Below are 19141 nucleotides of genomic sequence, written 5' to 3'. Positions count from 1 at the left end.
TTTGTAAGGGTTGAAGTCTCTGATAGATTACATTTCATTGTTTAACTCATTTTTCTTAGAAATTTTTGGAACATGTATTGTTGAAATTATGTAATGGCCTTTTTATTTGTTTTTTTTTTCTTTTCTTGATATTAGCTTTTAAGTTTTTGTCTATTGCTGACGTTTCAAGTGTGTCTCATTAACTTTAAACCAAATATTATAGAGTTTCTTTTTTTACAAACTCTTTATAGGATAAACAAATAGTTTATATTTATTGATATGATTGTTGGTATTGGTCCTTTTCTCCCATTAAGGTTTTTTTATTGCTGTTTGCTTTGCCTTTATTCGTATGATTTCTGTGGTATATTTGAATTTATTTACTTTTATCAGAATTATAATATAACTTTTAACATTAAAATGCATACAATAAAATTATTTTTATTCTAATATTCCTTTCCATTTTAGAAAAAAATAAGCATATTTATAAGAATATAGGAGACATATCATTTTTAATGGAAAAAATAACCGATTGGCACAAAAAGGTGTAAACCTATGGTAGACGCTTAGTCCCTATAATGGCAAGTTGGAATTAAGGTGGGGTGGGAATAAAAGTTAAGCTTTCAGCCTTACATCTCTGGTCAAGGACACATACAATTTTATAGCTGGATAAGAATGTAAAAGGCATCATTATCTGACTCAAGGTCAGCTTATCTCCCAGTTAGCCATTTACAAATAATGCATTTTCTCGCTCTCTCCCGAATGTCTAACAGTTTTAATTACTATGTAAACCTTTCTGTCCCATGTTCACTCAATCCTTGAGCCATATTAATTAATGTATTAGGATGCGAGGCATCATTAGCATCTTGCAGAGACACAATAACATTCAGCTAAACTACATTTCTGATCTTTCATGCAGACCAGCTGATCCTATAAGACTAAAGAAGGAGTGTATGGTAATTTAGGCCATAATTAAAGAAACAGGCTAAAATGCCATTAGTGTCTCACTTCCACCACCCTGAAATATGACTTAACCAGAATTTGGTGAGGATGGTGGTAAAAAAAAAAAATAGAGGCTGCATCATCCTCTGTAATAGGAATGATTGCCACCTTCCCAATATTCTGTTATAATTTCTCTCCTGAGTCACTGGGATTTTCTTTATCTACCTTAAGCTGTGGTACTTCTTTAATTTACTGCTTTCATTACTCCAGTTCTTATACCCCAAGCCTTACTTCCTATTCTGTTCTATTCTGTTGCTGAGCCAACCCTCCACGCACTTGTCCCATTTGAAAAATCCCTGCTTACAACCCTGGGTTTATATCTTTTATCTACTCCTAAGCTCAAGTAGCTTTCCCTTCTAGACTCTCTTACTAGACCAGCCAGCATTTTCAGAATTTTTTATTTTTCCATGGTCATAAGGTCCATCCACTAAAAGCCATCTATTCTGTAATGGTAGGGTCATAGGAGCCAGAGATCTAATTTCATTGTGTCTTAGCACCGTGAAACTCTTTTTGAGACTGTTTTAGGCCTTATAATTATCAAAATACATTTTAAAATTTACTAATTGAGACTACCTTATTTTCTTATTTTTGATGCTTAGTTTGGCATTCTAATTTCAAAATGGAAGTAGCATTTGTGAGATGAATTCAAAAACTATGTGCAGGGTTCTATTTCTGGTATTAGCTGAGTAGCTTCCATTGGACCCAACCTTCTACAGAAAGCAAAGATAAATTCTGGACAAAATATAAAAAGCACTAAAGGCACTGGAGAGCAGCCCCTTAGAAGAAGGAACTGACACTGAGTGAGTTTCCTATTTTTTACAGCTTCTAGCCTGAGGGAAAGTCCCATCCATGGGGCAGCCAAAACTTGAAGAGAAACCTGCTATTTTACTTGCTTGAAGAATCATAGGACAAAATTCAAGAAACTATTCCAGATGGAAAGTGAGTGGGAAATCTCGGGAAGAAGATAGCCAGATAGAGGAAGCTCCAAATTCTGATTATAAACTCTGCCAAATTTTTATCTGATACCTGAACTAAACATGTGCAGGACATACTCCAAGCAGCAGCACAGTTAAGGATAAAGAAATTGAACTGAGATTTCAGCTGCTATCCATGCATGGGAGATAGTTTGGGATTTGAATCTAGCCAGGTTAATTATTTGCTAAAAATTAAAAAAAAAAAAAATTTAAGGGAAAAAAAGAAAAATCAATACTTTTCAGAGGACTATAACAGCATCCAGACTCTAAAACATGGCACTCACAATGTCCAAAACACAATCCAAGGTCTCTAGATATATGAAGAAACAGGAAAAATGTAACTCATACTCAAGAACAAAAATCAAAACTCAAAAAGCAATCATTGGTGGCAGTCCTCCAGAGATGACGCAGATGTTGGATTTGTCAGACAAAGATTTGATAATATGCCCAAGGATGTGAAGGAAAATATACTTGAATGAATGAATAAATAAGAAATCTCAGAGAAATAGAAGCTATTTTTAAGAACTACCAGAAATTTTAGAATTAAAAAATACAATATTTAAATAGTCACTAGTTGTGCTTAGCAGCAGATCAGAGATGAAAGAAGAGTCAGTGAACTTAAATCAACAGAAATTATCCAATCTGAAGAACAGAGGATATTGGGGGTAAAGATAATAATAAAATGAACAGAGCCTCAGGGCCAAATTATGTATAATTGGAATTCCCAAAGGAAAAGAGGGAGAAAATGAGATTGGAAAAAAATATTTGAAGAAATATGACCTAAATTTTCCAGTTTTGATGAAAGACATAAATTTATAGTTTCATGAAGCTCAACTAAGCCCAATCAGGATAAATATATAGAAAATCTTACCTAAGTTCATTGTACTCAAAGTGCTTAAAACCAAAAAGAAAAAGAAAATTTTGAGAGCAAAGAAAAATGACATATACATAAGGGAACATTGATTCAAATGATCACTCACTTCTCATCAGATATAATGGAGCCAGAAAACTTGGAAACAATATCTTTGAAATGCTGAAAGAAAAATGCTGTCAACTCTGAAATCTACATCAAGTAAAAATATAAAGAATGATGAAGAAATAAAAAACATATTCTATAAAAGAAAATTAAAAGGGTTCATTACCAACAGACATATACTACAAGAAATGCTAAGAAAATTCTACAGACTGATGGGAAATAAAATCGGCTTGGATTTTAGCTCTTCAGGAAGGAATGAAGAACACAAGAAATAATAAATATGTGGGTAAATATAATTTCTTAATTTCTTTAAATGTGACTGTGCAAAGCAAAAATTATAATGTGAGGCTTACATATGTAGATATAATACATAATTCTCTATATAGTATATATAACAACTATAGCACTATAGCATCAAGGACAGGGCCTATATGGTTGCAATTCTTACATTTTACATCAAGTGGTATGATATTAACTATTGCTTAGACTGTGAAAAGTTAAGGATATATATTATAATCCCTAGAGCAGTGATTCTCAAACTTTTTGGTCTCAAGATCCCATTACACTCCTAAGAATTATTGAGGACCCCAAAGAGCTTTTGTTTATGTAGATTATATCTACCTATATATACATTTTAGAAAAAAATTTGAGAAATTTAAAAAATATTCATTTATTAATTCATTTAAAATACCAATAATAAATCCATTATATGTTAACATGAATAACATATTTTATGCTAAATAATTATATTTTCCAAAACAAAAATAAATAGTGAGAAGATTGACATTGTTATACATTTTGCAAATCTCTTTAATGTCTGACATAATAGAAGACAGCTGGATTTTCATGTCTGCTTCTGCATTCAATCTGTTGTGATATGTTGTTTAGGTTGAAGTGTATGAAGAAAATCCATCCTCACAAATATATGTAGTTGGAAAATGGAGGAGAATTTTAATAGCCTTTTCAGATAATTGTGGATATTCTTCTTTAATACTACACCAAAACTCTGAAGTGGAGGTTTCTTAAAGGTTAGTTGCCGTGTGGAATCTAAAATGATATTAGTGAACTTTCTGTACTCTCCATTGGTCTATCTTGCACTTTGAATGAGTTTGTAACATCATGCACTGATCATTAGAAAAGAGTGGTCACAGATCTTCAAAATGTTGATACATTTCATTAGACAATAACCTAAATCACATTTGTTAATATCACCAGCAATCTCATCACAAAAGTATTTAAGTTTTGGGAAGCTGCCAGTCTTACAGTGGATACAAATGCTTACAAGTTTTCAAAAATTCTGATTTTCACTTGAAAGTTCATATTTCATCATTGGCAACAAATACTGTCAGATGTTTTCTTTGACATGACAGGCTCATTTCATTTATTTTTCAAAAAATGTATGCCCATTAACCAAGTCTGAATAACCATTGTTTGTCTGCCATAGTTGTCTGTTAAGTAGAAAATGGAATTTCATGAAAACAGTGGTTAGTTCAGCTCACAAGTCAAGTAATCACATAAGTGCTTCTCCTCAAGACAACTACTATGCTTCAGGATGCAGCAGAATTTCTTTAAGTGCGTGTCTTATTTCATCACAAAATATTAAATAGATACGTACTCTAGGGTCAATATTTAATAAATATTTTCCCTGCTTCATCAATGATATTCTTTTTTTCTTTCTTTTTTTTTTTTTTGGTCTGCATTGGGTCTTCACTGCTGCACGTGGGCTTTCTCTAGTTGCAGAGAGCAGGGGCTACTCTTTGTTGTGGTGCACAGGCTTCTCATTGCAGTGGCTTCTCGTTGCAGTGCATGGGATCGAGGCGCGCAGGCTTCAGTAGTTGCAACACTCAGGCTCAGTAGTTGCGGCGCACGGGCTCTAGGGTGAGCGGGCTTCAGTAGTTGTGGCTCACAGGCCTAGTTGTTCCGCGGCATGTGGGATCTTCCTGGAACAGGGATTGAACCCATGTCCCCTGCATTGGCAGGTGGATTCTTAACCGCTGTACCACCAGGGAAGTCCCTTCATCAAGGAGATTCTTAAGTGAAGCTTTCTTTTTTAACTGGGAGTGCATAATAGTGAAGAATACAATACAGTTTGGTGACACTGCATTGATTTGTGCGAAGACCGAAAGTTTTACCCACCATTGCTTTTGTACCATTAGTGAGATTATCAGTACAATTGTCCCAGGATAAACAATCAGAAGAATTTTCAACACTTTGAATATTTCAGTACTACTTGTGTTTCTTCTCAGGCATTGACATAAAAGAATGCCCTCTTGGATGATTAGTTGGTACTGAATGAATATAAACAAAATGATGAATGAATTTTGAATATAAAAAAAATTATGAATATAATTGATGATATAAACAAAATTAGTCCTTCTATATCAGATTAATATATTTGTAAGGCAAAAATACAAGTCTGTTGACAAGACATTAAATCACTAGGTTTTCAGCTAAATCTTTGAATCAGTGAATTTCTATCTTGGAAAATGACAATACCATAATTTCTTTTATGGACTTTTCATCCAGCAGGCATTCAGCAATATTAACTGTACAAGGCTTTACTAGTCTCTCAGCTACTATGAGTGCTTTGCCAGCCAATGCAATATAGTAATTTAGCCTGTAAAATGCCTGAGTGGCTTTTTAATTTCTAGTTTGGAAAGTAATAAAAACAATTTGTGGTGTTTAAAGTGCTCACCACACCTGTGTTTAAAATTTCAATTCCTTTTGCTTTAAACTCTGAAAGATTGGTCTCAAAATGATGCTGCAGCTTAACTTGGACATAATGTTCTGTCACAGCAGACACAATAAGGTAAATTATTAACGTTTATAAAACCTACTGAAAGTTAGTTTTCATTGCACTTCATTTGGTAAAACAAAACAAGAAATCAGTTTCACCCAATTACTTTGATGTAGATTTCTTTCTTCATTGAACCAGAGAATTCTAACACTTTCATCTTTCTCAGCATCTTAGAGGTAAACAAAGAAGCTGTATGTAGAGAAAAATATTTTTTATTGTGACAAAATATACGTAACATAAAATTTACCATTATAACCATTTTTAAATGTACAGTTCAGTGGCATTAAGTACATTCACACTGTTGTGCAACCATCACCACTGTCCATCTCCAGAACATCTTCATCATCCCATACTGAAACTTTGTACCAATGAAACAGTAAGTCCCCAATCCTCAGCCAATAATCCATTCTTAAATATGAAAAAAATTATAAATTTTTCATCTTAGAGTAAAATGATATTTCTAAAGTAGTTTAATATTAAATTAAAAAATTTTTAAGTGTTTGAAAAAAATTCTTAAATATTATAAAACAAATCTGTAAATTGTACCTATTCTTGTTGTGCTGCCATGTAGATACAAGGACAATTTTAGGATTTCAAAATAACTACTTGTTTGATAATAATGAGGTTTTATCAGATATAGCAGGTATAACCAAAGAAAACTAACAAGAACCCAGTAAAGGTACAGAGAACAAGCTGAGTTAATCTCTGAAAATGCATATATTTATACCCTAATTCTATTATATCAGGCATCTAGAAAACACAAGAACACACATGTACACAGAGTGTTGACACCATCACATATCACAGAGCCACTGGGAAACTCTGCTGTATATACAAAAGAGAATGAAAATATAATAGGCAAATAACATCTTAGTACTCTTTTTTTTTAATCATTTTGATTTTGATCTTTAAGGTTCCTGGACCACACTTTAAGAACTGTTGCCCTAGAACAACCACTTAAGGCAAAAAGCAAAACAAAACAAAACAAAGAAATAGAAAAGTATAGTTAAAAGTTCAATAGATAAATTAAAATAGAGTTCTAAAAAATATTCAATTAACTCACAAGAATGCAGAAAATGATGGATAGAGGAACAACAAATAAACAATGTCAACAATATAGCACAAGAAGGGCAAACAGAAAGCAAATAGTAAAACATAAGACCTAAATCTAAACATATCACTAATTATATTAAATGTTAATGGAGTAAACACTCCTGTTAAAATGTAGAGACTGTCAAAATGAATTTCTAAAAAAACAAGACCCATCTATACTCTGGCTTCTGGAATGCATTTTAAATAAATATAAAGACAGATATAAGTTAAAAATAATTAGATGGAAACTAATATACTCTTCATTCAGTAAGTGTAAGAAGGCACTTTAATATCAGATAAAAGAGACTTCAAGACAAAGGGTATTACCAGATATAAAAAGGTAAGCAAAGAATATTACCAAATATAAAGAGGTACATTTCATCAGAAAGACATAAAAATCATAAATGTGTACATGAAGCCAAATAGTAGGAATAAAGAGGGGAAAAAAGGCTTACCAAATAGTAAGAAAAAAAGGGGAAAAAATCTCTACAATCATAGTTGGAGATTTTAATGCCCATACTCAGAAGTTGATAAAACAAAAATTCAGTAGACATAGAAAATCTGAACAACACTATCAACACCCCTGAGCCAACTGACTCCCAATAACTGGAGAATATATATTCCTTTCAATTGATCATGGAAATGGTCATCAAAATAAACCATACAGTGGACCGTAAGACAGGTATCAATCAAAGAATGAAAGGGACTGGAATCAAAGAATGTAGTCTGGCCACAATGCAATTAAGTATCAATAACAACATGATATCTTCTTAAAAATCCAAATATTTAGAAATTATGCAACATAATTACAAATAACCCATGGGAAAAAGAAGAAATCACAAGGGAAATTAGAAAATATTTCAAACTGAAGAATAGTGAAAAACAATATACCAATATTTGTGGGATGCAGCTAAAATAATGCTTGAAGAGAAAAATACAGCTTTAAATGCTATATTAGAAAAGGAGAAAGATATAAAATCAGTGACCTAAGGTTTCACCTTAGAAACAACTGGGGGAAACTGTGAAAAAGTTTTTTGTTTTTTGTTTTTAAGTAAGCCCAAAGTAAGTAGAAGGACTGAAATAATAAAGATAAAAATAGAAATCAATGAAACAGAAACTATAGAGAAATTAAAGCCGAAAGTTAATTCTTCTAATAGATCAACAAATTTGATGTACCAAAAAAGGCAGAGTGAAAATACAAATTGCCAATACAATGAATAAAAGAGGGACAATCACAATAGATCTTATAGACATTAAAAGAAAAATGAGGGAATATTATGAGCAACTCCTTGTGGATAAATTTGACAACTTAGATGAAATGGACAAATTTTTAAAAAAATACAACATAACAAAATTAAAGATAAAATACCAAATATAAATAGCCCCATATTTATTAAAGAAATTGAATTTGTTATCAGAAATTTCCCTCAAAACTCCAAACCTAGATGGTTTCACTGGTTAATTTTATCAAATATTTAAAGAAGAAGTAACACCAATAGTAAACAAACTCTTCTGAAAATAAAGGAGAAAGGAACACTTCCTAACATGTTTTATGAGAACAGCATTACTCTGATACCAAAACTTGACAAAGACATTATTAAACAAATAAAAATTATACACTAGTATCCCTTATACTTAGAGATGCAGAATCTAAGCAACATATAAAAAAGGATAATACATCATGACTAAAAAGAGTTTATCCCAGGAATGCAACATTGGTTTAACATTTGAAAATCAGTCACTGTAATTCACTACATTGAGAGAACAAAGGAGAAAAACCAAATAATTATTTGAATAGATATAGAAAAAACATTTGACAATATTCAACACCGTGAATTTTAAATTCATGATTTAAAATAACGTGATTATTAAAAATTTAATAACATGAATAAAATTTATGATTTAAAAATAACAACAATGAAATGTTCAGCCAATAGGGAATAGAAGGAATGTTCCTCAACCTGATAAAGGAGGTCTATAAAAAACCTGCAATCAGTGTCATACTTAAAGTATTGAATGTTTTGCCCCTAAGGTTGGGAACAAAGCAAGGATGTCCACTCTCACCATTTCTATTCAATATTCTAATAAAACAAGAAAAACAAAAAGGTATAAAATTGGAAATTAAGAAGTAAAACTGTCTCTAATTGCAGATAACATGATTGTTTATGTAAAGCATCCTAAGGAATCTACTAAACAGCTACTAGCAAATTCTCAGGATACAAGGTCAAAATACAAAATTACATTGTATTTTCATATATACCAGGAGCAATCAGTTAGAAAATGAAATTCAAAAAGCAATTCTATAACATTAATAGCATAAAAAAACAAAACACTTAGGAATAAATTTTGCAAAAAACAAGCAATACCTTTATACTAAAAACTATAAAATAATGCTGAGAGAAATTAAAAAGACATAAATCAATGAAGACCATTGTTCATGGATTGGAAGATGCAGTATTTTTAAGATGGCAGTTCTCCCCAAAATGATCTATAGATTCAATGCAATTCCAATCATAATACTACCTTGAGGTTTTAAAAATAGAAATTGACAAGTTTATTCTAAAATTTATATGGAAATACAAAGGACCCAAATTACTTAAAAAGTAGCACTTTCCAACAGAACTTTCTGCGATGATGAAAATATTCTATCTATATCTGCACTATTCAGTATGTGACTGCTGAGCACTCGAAAGAGGGCTAGTCCGAAAGAAACCGATCTTTTAATTTAATTTAGTTTAAATGTAAATATGTAAGTACTCACATGTGGCTAATGGCTATTATATTGAACAGTGCAGAAGGTAACTCAGAAAAAGAAGAGGACTTAGACTACATGACTTTGAAACTTAGTATAAAGCTACAGTAATTAAGACAGTGTGTTACTGACATAAAACAGATCAATGAAACAGAATAGAGAGCCTGGAAACAATCCACACTTATATAGTCTTTGATTTTTGACAAAGAAGCTAAAGCAATTCAAAGGGAAAGGAAATCTTTTTAGCTAGTAGTGCTGGAACAACTGGTTATCCACGTGAAATAAAATGAAACTTTAGCTCCATCTCATATTATACACACACACACAAATTCAAAATGGATCACAAAATGAAAAAATCCTAAAGCTTTTAAAACCAAACACAGGAGACTATCTTTACAATTTGGGTATAGGCAAAGATCTCTTAGGCAGGTCATTGAAAGTAATCACAAAAGAATAAATTCATAAACTAGACTTAATTAAAATTTAAAATTTCCCATCAAAAAAATCAACAATTTCCCATCAAAATGCAAAGGCAAGCCGCAGACTTCAAAAAAATATTTGCAATACATACAACTGATAAGGAACTCATTTCCAGCATACATAGAGACCGCCTACAACTCAATAATTTTCAAAAAGACAACCCAATTTAAAAATGATCAAAGATATGAACAGACTTTTCACAAAGAAGATATACAAATGGCCAATAAGCACAATATCATTAGTCATCCGGGGAAATGCAAATTAAAACCAAAACATCTACCATCATGGCTAAAATGAAAAAGATTGACAACCCCAAATGTTGTCTAGGAATTGGAACAACTGGAACTCTCATACTTTGTTGGAAGTACATCCATTTTGGAAAAAGATCTGGCAGTTTCTTATACAGCTGAACTTATACCTACCGTATGACCCAGCAATTCCACTGTTAGGTATTTACCTAAAAGAAGTGAAAGCAGCGTATGTCCAGAAAAAGATTTGAATAAGAACGTTCACAGAAACAGTCCATCAACAGAAAAAATGGATAAACAAATTCTCATGTAAACAAATTCATGTAATTATACAGTGGAATTAGTGTGACTAACTGTCCTGGTTTGCCCGGAACTGAGAAGTCTTGGGGGACGTAGGACTTTCAGTCTAAAACTAGGAAACTTTTTTTTTTAAATAGGAAACTTACGAGCAAACCAGGAGTTGGTCACCCTAATTGTCCACCTCAGCAATACAAATACCTAACTACTGGTACATCCAACAACATGGATGAATCTCAAAACATTATGCTAAGTGAATGATACCTACACAAGGAGTTCATATCCTATGATTCCATTTATGTGAAGTTCTAGAGTAGGCAGAACTAAGTTGTGGTAAAAGACAAAAGCAGGAGAGTATTTGTGCTGGGGAGTTGGCTGTTGGGGAAGGGATGTGAGGGAACGTTCGGGAGTGATGGTAATGTTCTTTATTTGTATACACGTTTGTCAAAACTCAATGAATGGTAAGTTGAGGTTTCTGCATATCTGCATCTAAAGATACCTGTAAACAAATACTGAACTCTAGTTAATGATATGCATGCTGGAGTGAGGTCTAACTCTTCTTTACATGTCAAGTGTGGAATTTCTAAAAATGTGGTGTGAAGATGTCAGAGGTGGAGGAAGGGAGAATCATTCCTTGAGGATTGCTCCAGAGTGGAATTGTTTGTCATGACTTTTCAATTTAGGAAGATTTTCTTTAACTTTTCGACAGCACTTTCCAGGTGGCTGAATCCTTATCTTTTGTTTTATAATCCTGTATTTTGTGGGAAGGATCTTATTTTGTTTTCTAAATCGGTGGGCTTCTTCCTCTGTTATATGTATGTAATTTGACTGCAATTTTATTAATTGCTTTGATATTATTCTTTGCTCTTTTCTCATACTTTTGTAGTTTTTATAGTATTTACAAGTGTAAGCAGAGTATCTCCATATTATAAGATGTATTTTTAGCAGTCACTTTATTTCTCAAAGCAGTGACTGTAAATTTACTTATGGTTATATTTAAGGACAGTAATGCTTACAGCATTCTAACTTTTCTTGCTACCTAACTTTTCTTTAATAATATAGTACTTTTAAAATGGAAACTGGATTGCTTTTAGATTAGCTTTTTATTAACAACATTTCTGGGGGGATTCACAAAAATAAAAATGCACATTGTAGAAAATTTTAGCCTCGATTAAAAAATTTAATCTTGCTAGAATTTTATTTATTTTCACACATCCTTTTTGCTATGGTGGTAGGTCAGCTCAGAGAAGGTAGTCTTTTGCTATCTCAACATCTTTCAAGATATATTTCATCTTTTAGTTTGCTTACTTCTCATATACCTCTAAAATGTGTTGTTCTTGTAAGGAAATCAGCTATAATAATGGTTCTCAATCCTACCAAACCCAGTGACCCCTTCTAATAACATTTTAATAACCTATTTCTATCCTGAAATTAATAGATTGTTTAACATACCTACACACATAACTTCAAATGTTCAGTGCAATTGCCCTAACTGTAATATAAAGAGGAAATAAAAGGAAAGTAATTAATAAATATTTCAGTATGTAAATTTGGGGCGTTGTAGTAGTCAGATGCTTGTATCTATACATAGAAATTGTGACTGAGACAGCTATAAATGCACACTGTTACAGGTGTGTTGCTTTGGTGCTTTACATACCACAAGCAGTATTGCTGTCAGTTTCATGCCTTTCTGAAATAGTTGACCATTCTTGATAAAGTTCTGAACAAAAAACAAAGGACAAATTTCCCTCAATTTACAGTATTTGGGGAAATGGTGAAAGCCTTAGTAATAAAATATTTTGGATTTGAAAGTGCATTTGGGTGCCTGCATCATTTTGTTATCAACGTAACAGCATCAACAGAGGAATAACATCAACTAACAGAATCTAATAGAACAAAGCAAATAGCACAGGAGTTGTATTTCTATTTTAATTTTTCATCTTACTGGAAATTAAGTGTATCAAATGGACGAATGCTTTTATTTCCCATTCTTTTCTCATTATGACAAAACTATCTCTCTGATTAACATCAATTAAAGCTCAGATCTTTTGCCAAGTTGTTTATTCCTATACTACTTAAGGTAACCTTGGCAGAACAAAATCTTCCTCCAGCTGCCACTGGGCAAGTTGGCAAAGAACTTATTTGTATTAACAGGGTAGTTTAAACACAAGTGGTTCTAAAAATAGGAATTGTAAAGCAAGATAATCAAGAGTTTATTTCAACTGGTGCTCACTCAGTGTTTTCTAGGAGTGCATTGCAAGAGGTGACTATATTGTATATGGATGAATGGCTTGTCATGACAAATGTGCGGGGTTTCATGATGATGAATTTTTTTTTCTTTTAGGGTATGTCTCTGTGCCAGACTGTTGTCGTAGGCTCTGTAGTCATTCTTCTCTACTCTTCAAGAGCATGTTATAATTTGGTGGTGATCACCATATCTCAGGATACATTAGAAAGTCCATTTAATTATGGCTGGGATAATCTTTCAGATAAGGTAAGTACCTAGCATGTATTGCCAATCTAAGTGTATGATAATGAAGTTAGCCTGACTAGGAGAACGTTTTAAGTGTTTGACTTGCAAACACTTGTATGGAATCTCTAGCTACTATCAGTAATCATACTTAAAAGTTCTATGTTTAAAAATCCTCATTTATATGTGGCACTTGAAATCATTCTTCAGAGAGAACTTCTCCCAAAGTAGTATTTTCTTTTCTTTTTGTTAATAATACTAACAGTGCCTTAAATCTACTGGTCATAAACCTATCTTACTAGTTTTTAAAGGATAGTGTTTAAATATCTCTAGATAAATTGGTTGCCTGTCATTAGCTAGTGAATATGGTTATGTCTTTAATTTATTAGGATGAAATTAATTCTCTCTTACCCAAGAGCTACATATAACCTAAATATTTGGTTCAGTTTTCGATGTATGACTTTTATGAAAATCTGGCATTATCAGTCTTGATAATGGGAGAGCGTTCGTAGTTCCTTGGGTGTCCAGGTGTTTTCTGTAGTGATTCCTGGTGCCCTAGCTATGCATATTTGACTTCCCAGCATTCACCATCCTTTTCCTAGAAGTACATTTTGACATGGGTACATGTCATATCTTTATTTATATTAATTTAACTTTGTACTGAATTTAAGGCATTGTGGGATACTATTTTATCTGAATTTCAGTTATCTTTCTAAGAAGGAATTTTCACGTGTGGTTCCATGTAGCAGATTCCCTTCACTCCTTTTCCCATTTCTCTCTTCCCACATCTATTAGAATAGAAACAAATCCAACATGGAGTTTAAGCCCAAAAGCATGTTTTTAAGTAGCAACAGAGCTGAGCGACTTGCATGTTACATTTCTCTACAGGTATAACTCAGGGTAAGTGTAATTATTTTGCCTTTAGAGCAGCTGGAACCAGTAGTCTCTTTTATAATTCTCCTTAGACTATGGGGCCTAAACCGTCTACCCCATTACCCATGTATTTAAAATATTTTCATAAATTGATGCATTGAAAAAGTTAGTACCTCTTTATTCTACTTAATAACAAAGCATTTTTATGACCTTTAAAGGATAAATATCATTACATGAGAAACCATAAAATATAGAAAATTAATTTAGAGTTTTATGTGCTTGTAAGTTGATGTTTTAACTTACCCTACCTGAAGCAAGTTGATTGTGGAGGGTGATTTCTTACACATAAAACAGATTTTAAAATTGCTCTGCCATATTCTATTTACAGGCTCATGTAAAAGACATAAGTGGAGAAGAGTATATAGTATTTGGAATGGTCCTCTTTCTGTGGGAACATGTGCCAGCATGGTCGGTGGTACTGTTTTTCCGGGCACAGAGATTAAACCAGAACTTGGTATGATGTCATAATATTACCTAATGTCTGTTCTCCTTATTTTAAAAAATAATGGAACATTTATATTGATTTTCTATTTTTGGCAAAGACTAAAAAGCATTATAGATCCCGGCCTCCTTTCTTAGTTGAAAAGTGGATCTTCATATGCTATCTAATACTTTGTTCACAGGCACCTGCTGGCATGATAAATAGTCACAGTTACAGTTCCAGAGCATACTTCTTTGACAATCCAAGACGATATGATAGTGATGATGACTTGCCAAGACTGGGAAGTTCCAGAGAAGGAAGGTAGATGTACTGAATTAGTACTGACATAGATTCAAAACAACAAGTCTAAGCTTTAACCCAAATATGAAAAGGGTGATGTGCTGATATATGTCAATAAATCAGATCATTTAACATTGGAGCTTAGAACAGTAGATGTTAAACCCATGATGGGACCTGTACTATAAAGAATTATCATCTGATTCTAAGCCCATATATTACCTTTATTTGAGAAATGCCTTTGGGGGTAAAATGGTACCATTTTATTGCAGGATTCCTTGTTAGTTCAGAGCTGATGGGGGTTGGTGAGCAGGGAAGAAATACTATTATAGTGATTTTATATGCTTCCATATCTAGTCTGCTGTTCAAAATCCACAGAGAAACCCTAGGTAAAACTCTTGCAAAGCTTAGGTGCCATAGAAAATCTTCGTGTGCCCTACTTGTTCCAAAATCTTTGCAAGTCCATACCATTAGCTATGTGTCAGTGCAAAGAGAAAGCCTTAGTGCACACCTACATAATGCTTTGAGTTTGATGTAGCATTTTCTATAATCCTCACTTCATCTGGACAAGTTACTTAACCTCAGTTTTTTTAGTCTGTTTTCATCTGTAAGATAGGGATGGTAATAGAACCTATCTGATAGGGTTGTTGTAAAGATTAAATGAGTGTACGTGTGTGTAAACATACTGTACATATGTATGTATATACACATATACATATATATATACACACACACAAACATGTCTTAGAATAGAACCAACTACATAATAAGCACTATATTGCTATTATTATTATCTGATAATCAAGTTCTACTAGTTTTGCGTGGTATTAATTCATTATTTTCTAATATGTGGTATAGAATCAAGGATATTAGATAAAAGTCATTGAATTTTGTAGAGAGCCATTACGTTATTTGGCAAAGAACATATTTCAATATATTCGATACTAACTGTATTATAAAATTCATTGAAAACTAAAACTGCCAACATGACTTAGTACATCCTGATCACAGTCCTTTGGCTTTTTTGCCCTTTTTTGTTGCAGTTTGTCAAACTCACAAGGTTTGGGCTGGTATGGCACCATGACTGGGTGTGGCAGCAACAGTTACACAGTCTCTCCCCACCTGAATGGACCTATGACAGATTCTGCTCCTTTGCTCTTTACTTGTAGTAATTTAGATATGAACAATCACCATAGCTTATATGTAACACCACAAAACTGACGGCGTTACCAAGTCGTGATTCTTCAATCGTTTTCCATGAATGTGTATATCCAGTGTGTTTAAATTACTTCTACATAAACATTCCATCATCTGTTGCAACCGAAAACAAAGCCTGGAAATGTGGCCGTGTCCAGTGGGGGACACGGCTGTTACTTTTGACCTCGTCCTGGTAAAATGAAGTGCAGTGGAAAGTTTGGAGTGGGAGAAAAGAGGGATTAGACCTTAAGGCAATTGATGGCCTCCAAACATCCTGACTTTGGAACATCAAATGCATAGTTGCATATTTGCACTTTTACCTTTGTCCTGGAAGAGTACACTGCAGTCCCCAAAGTCGTGCCCAGTGTTCACATTGGGATATTATGTTGTACACCAAATTAGGAGGCAATTTCCCTACAAAAATCAAAGCCTGTATATTCAGCAGTGTACTCCATGTGGAATTCTTACCCAATAAAATTTATAGTGTGAACAGTGCACAGAATGAAGGCATACAAATGTACCATTCTTTTAAAAGATCTACTAAAAAGTATGTAATCATTGAAGATAGTTCTTTTAAGCATGATTGTACAGTACCAACTGAAATTATTCAAATAATCATTTTAAACAAATGACAGTAGTAACCCTTTACAGTGAGGACCAGCAGCGTTCTTTGGAAAGCCACAGTCATTTCTTCAAGAGGAAAGTATACCAGTCAAAATTATGTGGCTACTTTGAGTAGACTTGGTCAAGTGATTATTTTGTATGATTAAGATATATGTAGTAGTTTAAGCATGATTCTTCAAGAAAGCAATAGTAATTTTTGCATAGGGAGATTTCGGTAGAAACTTCTTGGGACTAAACAAGTTTACAGATGCATTTAAGAACTACTCATAAAATGTATAACTCTGAGTTAAAACATGAATACACTTTCAAAGGCATTCAATTTAGCTGAAACAAAATATAGGTAATCTTACTTATTCCTATTGAATCAGGATTATCCTCAGGTAAATTAAATCATGATACGTTATTGCAGTGAACTCAAGTGCAATACTTTGTAAGACATGTAATTCCTCCTTTAGTTTTCACATTTTTATATCTTGTATATGGGTAAAGCCAAATTAAATTTAATTCAAATTAATTCCAGCAGTAGACTAAATGAACAACTTACGTAAATGTACTAACTAGGTAAGTATAAAACCAGTGGTTCACAATATTGGAATACTTTTAGAATTACATTAAAACTGTCTTGAACGTCCTATCTTGGATCTAAAAAATAATACATGGTAGGCTAAGATAATAGAGAATTTTAAAATGCACTTTCTACCAGTGTCTATATGGAAAGAAGTAGATGCTGAATACCTCAAGATGCCAAGGTAACGGGCACACTGGGAAGCTGTCACAACATGCTTAAAGACGACTAACTATATATACAAATGTTTGCTGAGCTATTTCTTCAGAACTGGAACTAATACAACTATCCTTTTCTGTCTTTACTTTGATTAGAAAGTTATGTTTTATTTCTACTCTTACATAAAATACCTTTCAACTTTTTGATTAATTGATTCAGTAACTTCATAAAAGTATAACAATAATGAAACCCCAAGAAAAAAATGAAATTTATAATGCTTTTGATCTTTTGGAAGGCTGGTACACAGCCAAAGAAATTTCACCTTTTTATCATACAAAATGATTCTGAATTCAGTCAAAAGCATAAACTTATAAATGTTACTTTGGGTTTATTTATAATAAATTCTCTCAATGCAACCAAATTATTTAAAATTTTATAGTATAGAAGTTAACCTTGGTAGTAACAGAACAACATAACATGCACTTACCTGAGTATATTTTGATTACGACTTCAGTTATTGGGTTTCTTTTCAGAATGCCAACTATTTATTTTCCTGATAATGTTAGATATCTAATTATCTAGAACTATCTGAGAAGATCTGTGTTGCCTTTGTTAGTCCTCGGGGTTCAAAGTGATAAAGTAAATTTTTTCTAGTAAAGCTTCCCTAGACTTCCCTAGATAATGCTCCTATTTGACCAGATAAGCAAAGGTTACTTTTTAAAAATATTTCAGATAAAATAACTTCGTTCTTTCAGCTGCATTCGTTGATTCTTTCAAATCTGAGATTTGTAAATTTCTTACCCCTGACCAGGGTACCTGAATTCTTGCATTTGTCTCCTTATACACATCTCCCACACTATATCACCAAAGACAAAAAAGATAAACTTCTGGCCCAGTTTTTGCTTAAAAATTCCAAAGCACTAGGAGCACTTTAAGTCTGGTCTCGAAAGAAGGAGTTGTTTTAAAATCAAAGGGCTATCGATTCCCTGTTCATCCTGCACTGAAGCACATGATGACAATTTCAAACCTTTTTGGTTCATTAATTAGAACAAGAGAATTTCATTGCTTAAGTGTGTAATTTTACAGTGGTTAGCAGTACTTGTTTTTATCGTTTCATTTGGGTGGTCATTAATTTTGAAACTCTTGCCACTCATTATAGCTGGTAGTAGTTTTATGAAAAATGTAATTTATAGCTAAAGTGGCTTTTTTATGCATAGCTGCCTTTTTTATTGTTTAATGGTGTTTCTCAGCTATATAATCAGTTTCAAACTGGTTGTAAAAGTATAGCTGTGGCCAATGAATGTATTTATTTGTTGTTTCACTAAATTGTAACAAAACACTACTGTTAAAAATAAAAGTGTTTGTGCTTTTATCTGGAGGTCTGGTTTTCTTAATCTCTCTTAACAGACTACACCGATTGAGTTTCTATCATGTAAGGATAAGAAGCCTAGTGCTACCATAGAAAAGAGAAAAATACCTGGAGTTACAAATGACCGTTTGCTTTTAGTGAGCTTATAATTACAGATCTTCCTTGGCTTATCGTAAGTGAAAATGCATCTAATACACCTGGCCTACTGAACATCACAGCTTAACCTAGGCTACCTTAAACATGCTCAGAACACTTACATTAAACTACAGTGACTTCCTAGCAGGGGCCAGTGATCTTGCCAAAACTTTTTTCCCTCTCCTGTTTCTCCGTAACCAGCCCCTTCCCACTTCCTTGCCAGTGTGACCATGCTTTCTTCTCTGTAGATGCTAATGGTTCAAGCCCTTTTTCCCAAGGCGTTTAATCAGCCAATCAGAACAGCACATCCTTTAGGGGAGGTAACCTGGCCAACAGTGGTATCCATCGTGTGAGTTCTGCTGGAGGGAAGGGGCCCA

General features: G+C 33.1%; 1 protein-coding gene across 1 annotated transcript in view; it reads left to right on the top strand.

The window, feature by feature from the left end:
- GPR137C (G protein-coupled receptor 137C) overlaps positions 1-15936 on the top strand; it is a 52213-nt gene extending 36277 nt beyond the window's left edge. The window contains exons 4-7 of the mRNA XM_068527362.1: positions 12939-13088; positions 14326-14451; positions 14621-14739; positions 15759-15936. Coding sequence (XP_068383463.1) covers positions 12939-13088; positions 14326-14451; positions 14621-14739; positions 15759-15936 — 573 coding nt within the window. The remainder of the gene's footprint in view (positions 1-12938; positions 13089-14325; positions 14452-14620; positions 14740-15758) is intronic.
- The last annotated feature ends 3205 nt before the right edge of the window (positions 15937-19141 follow it).

Source organism: Eschrichtius robustus, chromosome 1 (assembly GCF_028021215.1).
Source record: "Eschrichtius robustus isolate mEscRob2 chromosome 1, mEscRob2.pri, whole genome shotgun sequence".
NCBI lineage: Eukaryota > Metazoa > Chordata > Mammalia > Artiodactyla > Eschrichtiidae > Eschrichtius > Eschrichtius robustus.
This window is presented reverse-complemented; position numbering and strand designations above follow the sequence as displayed.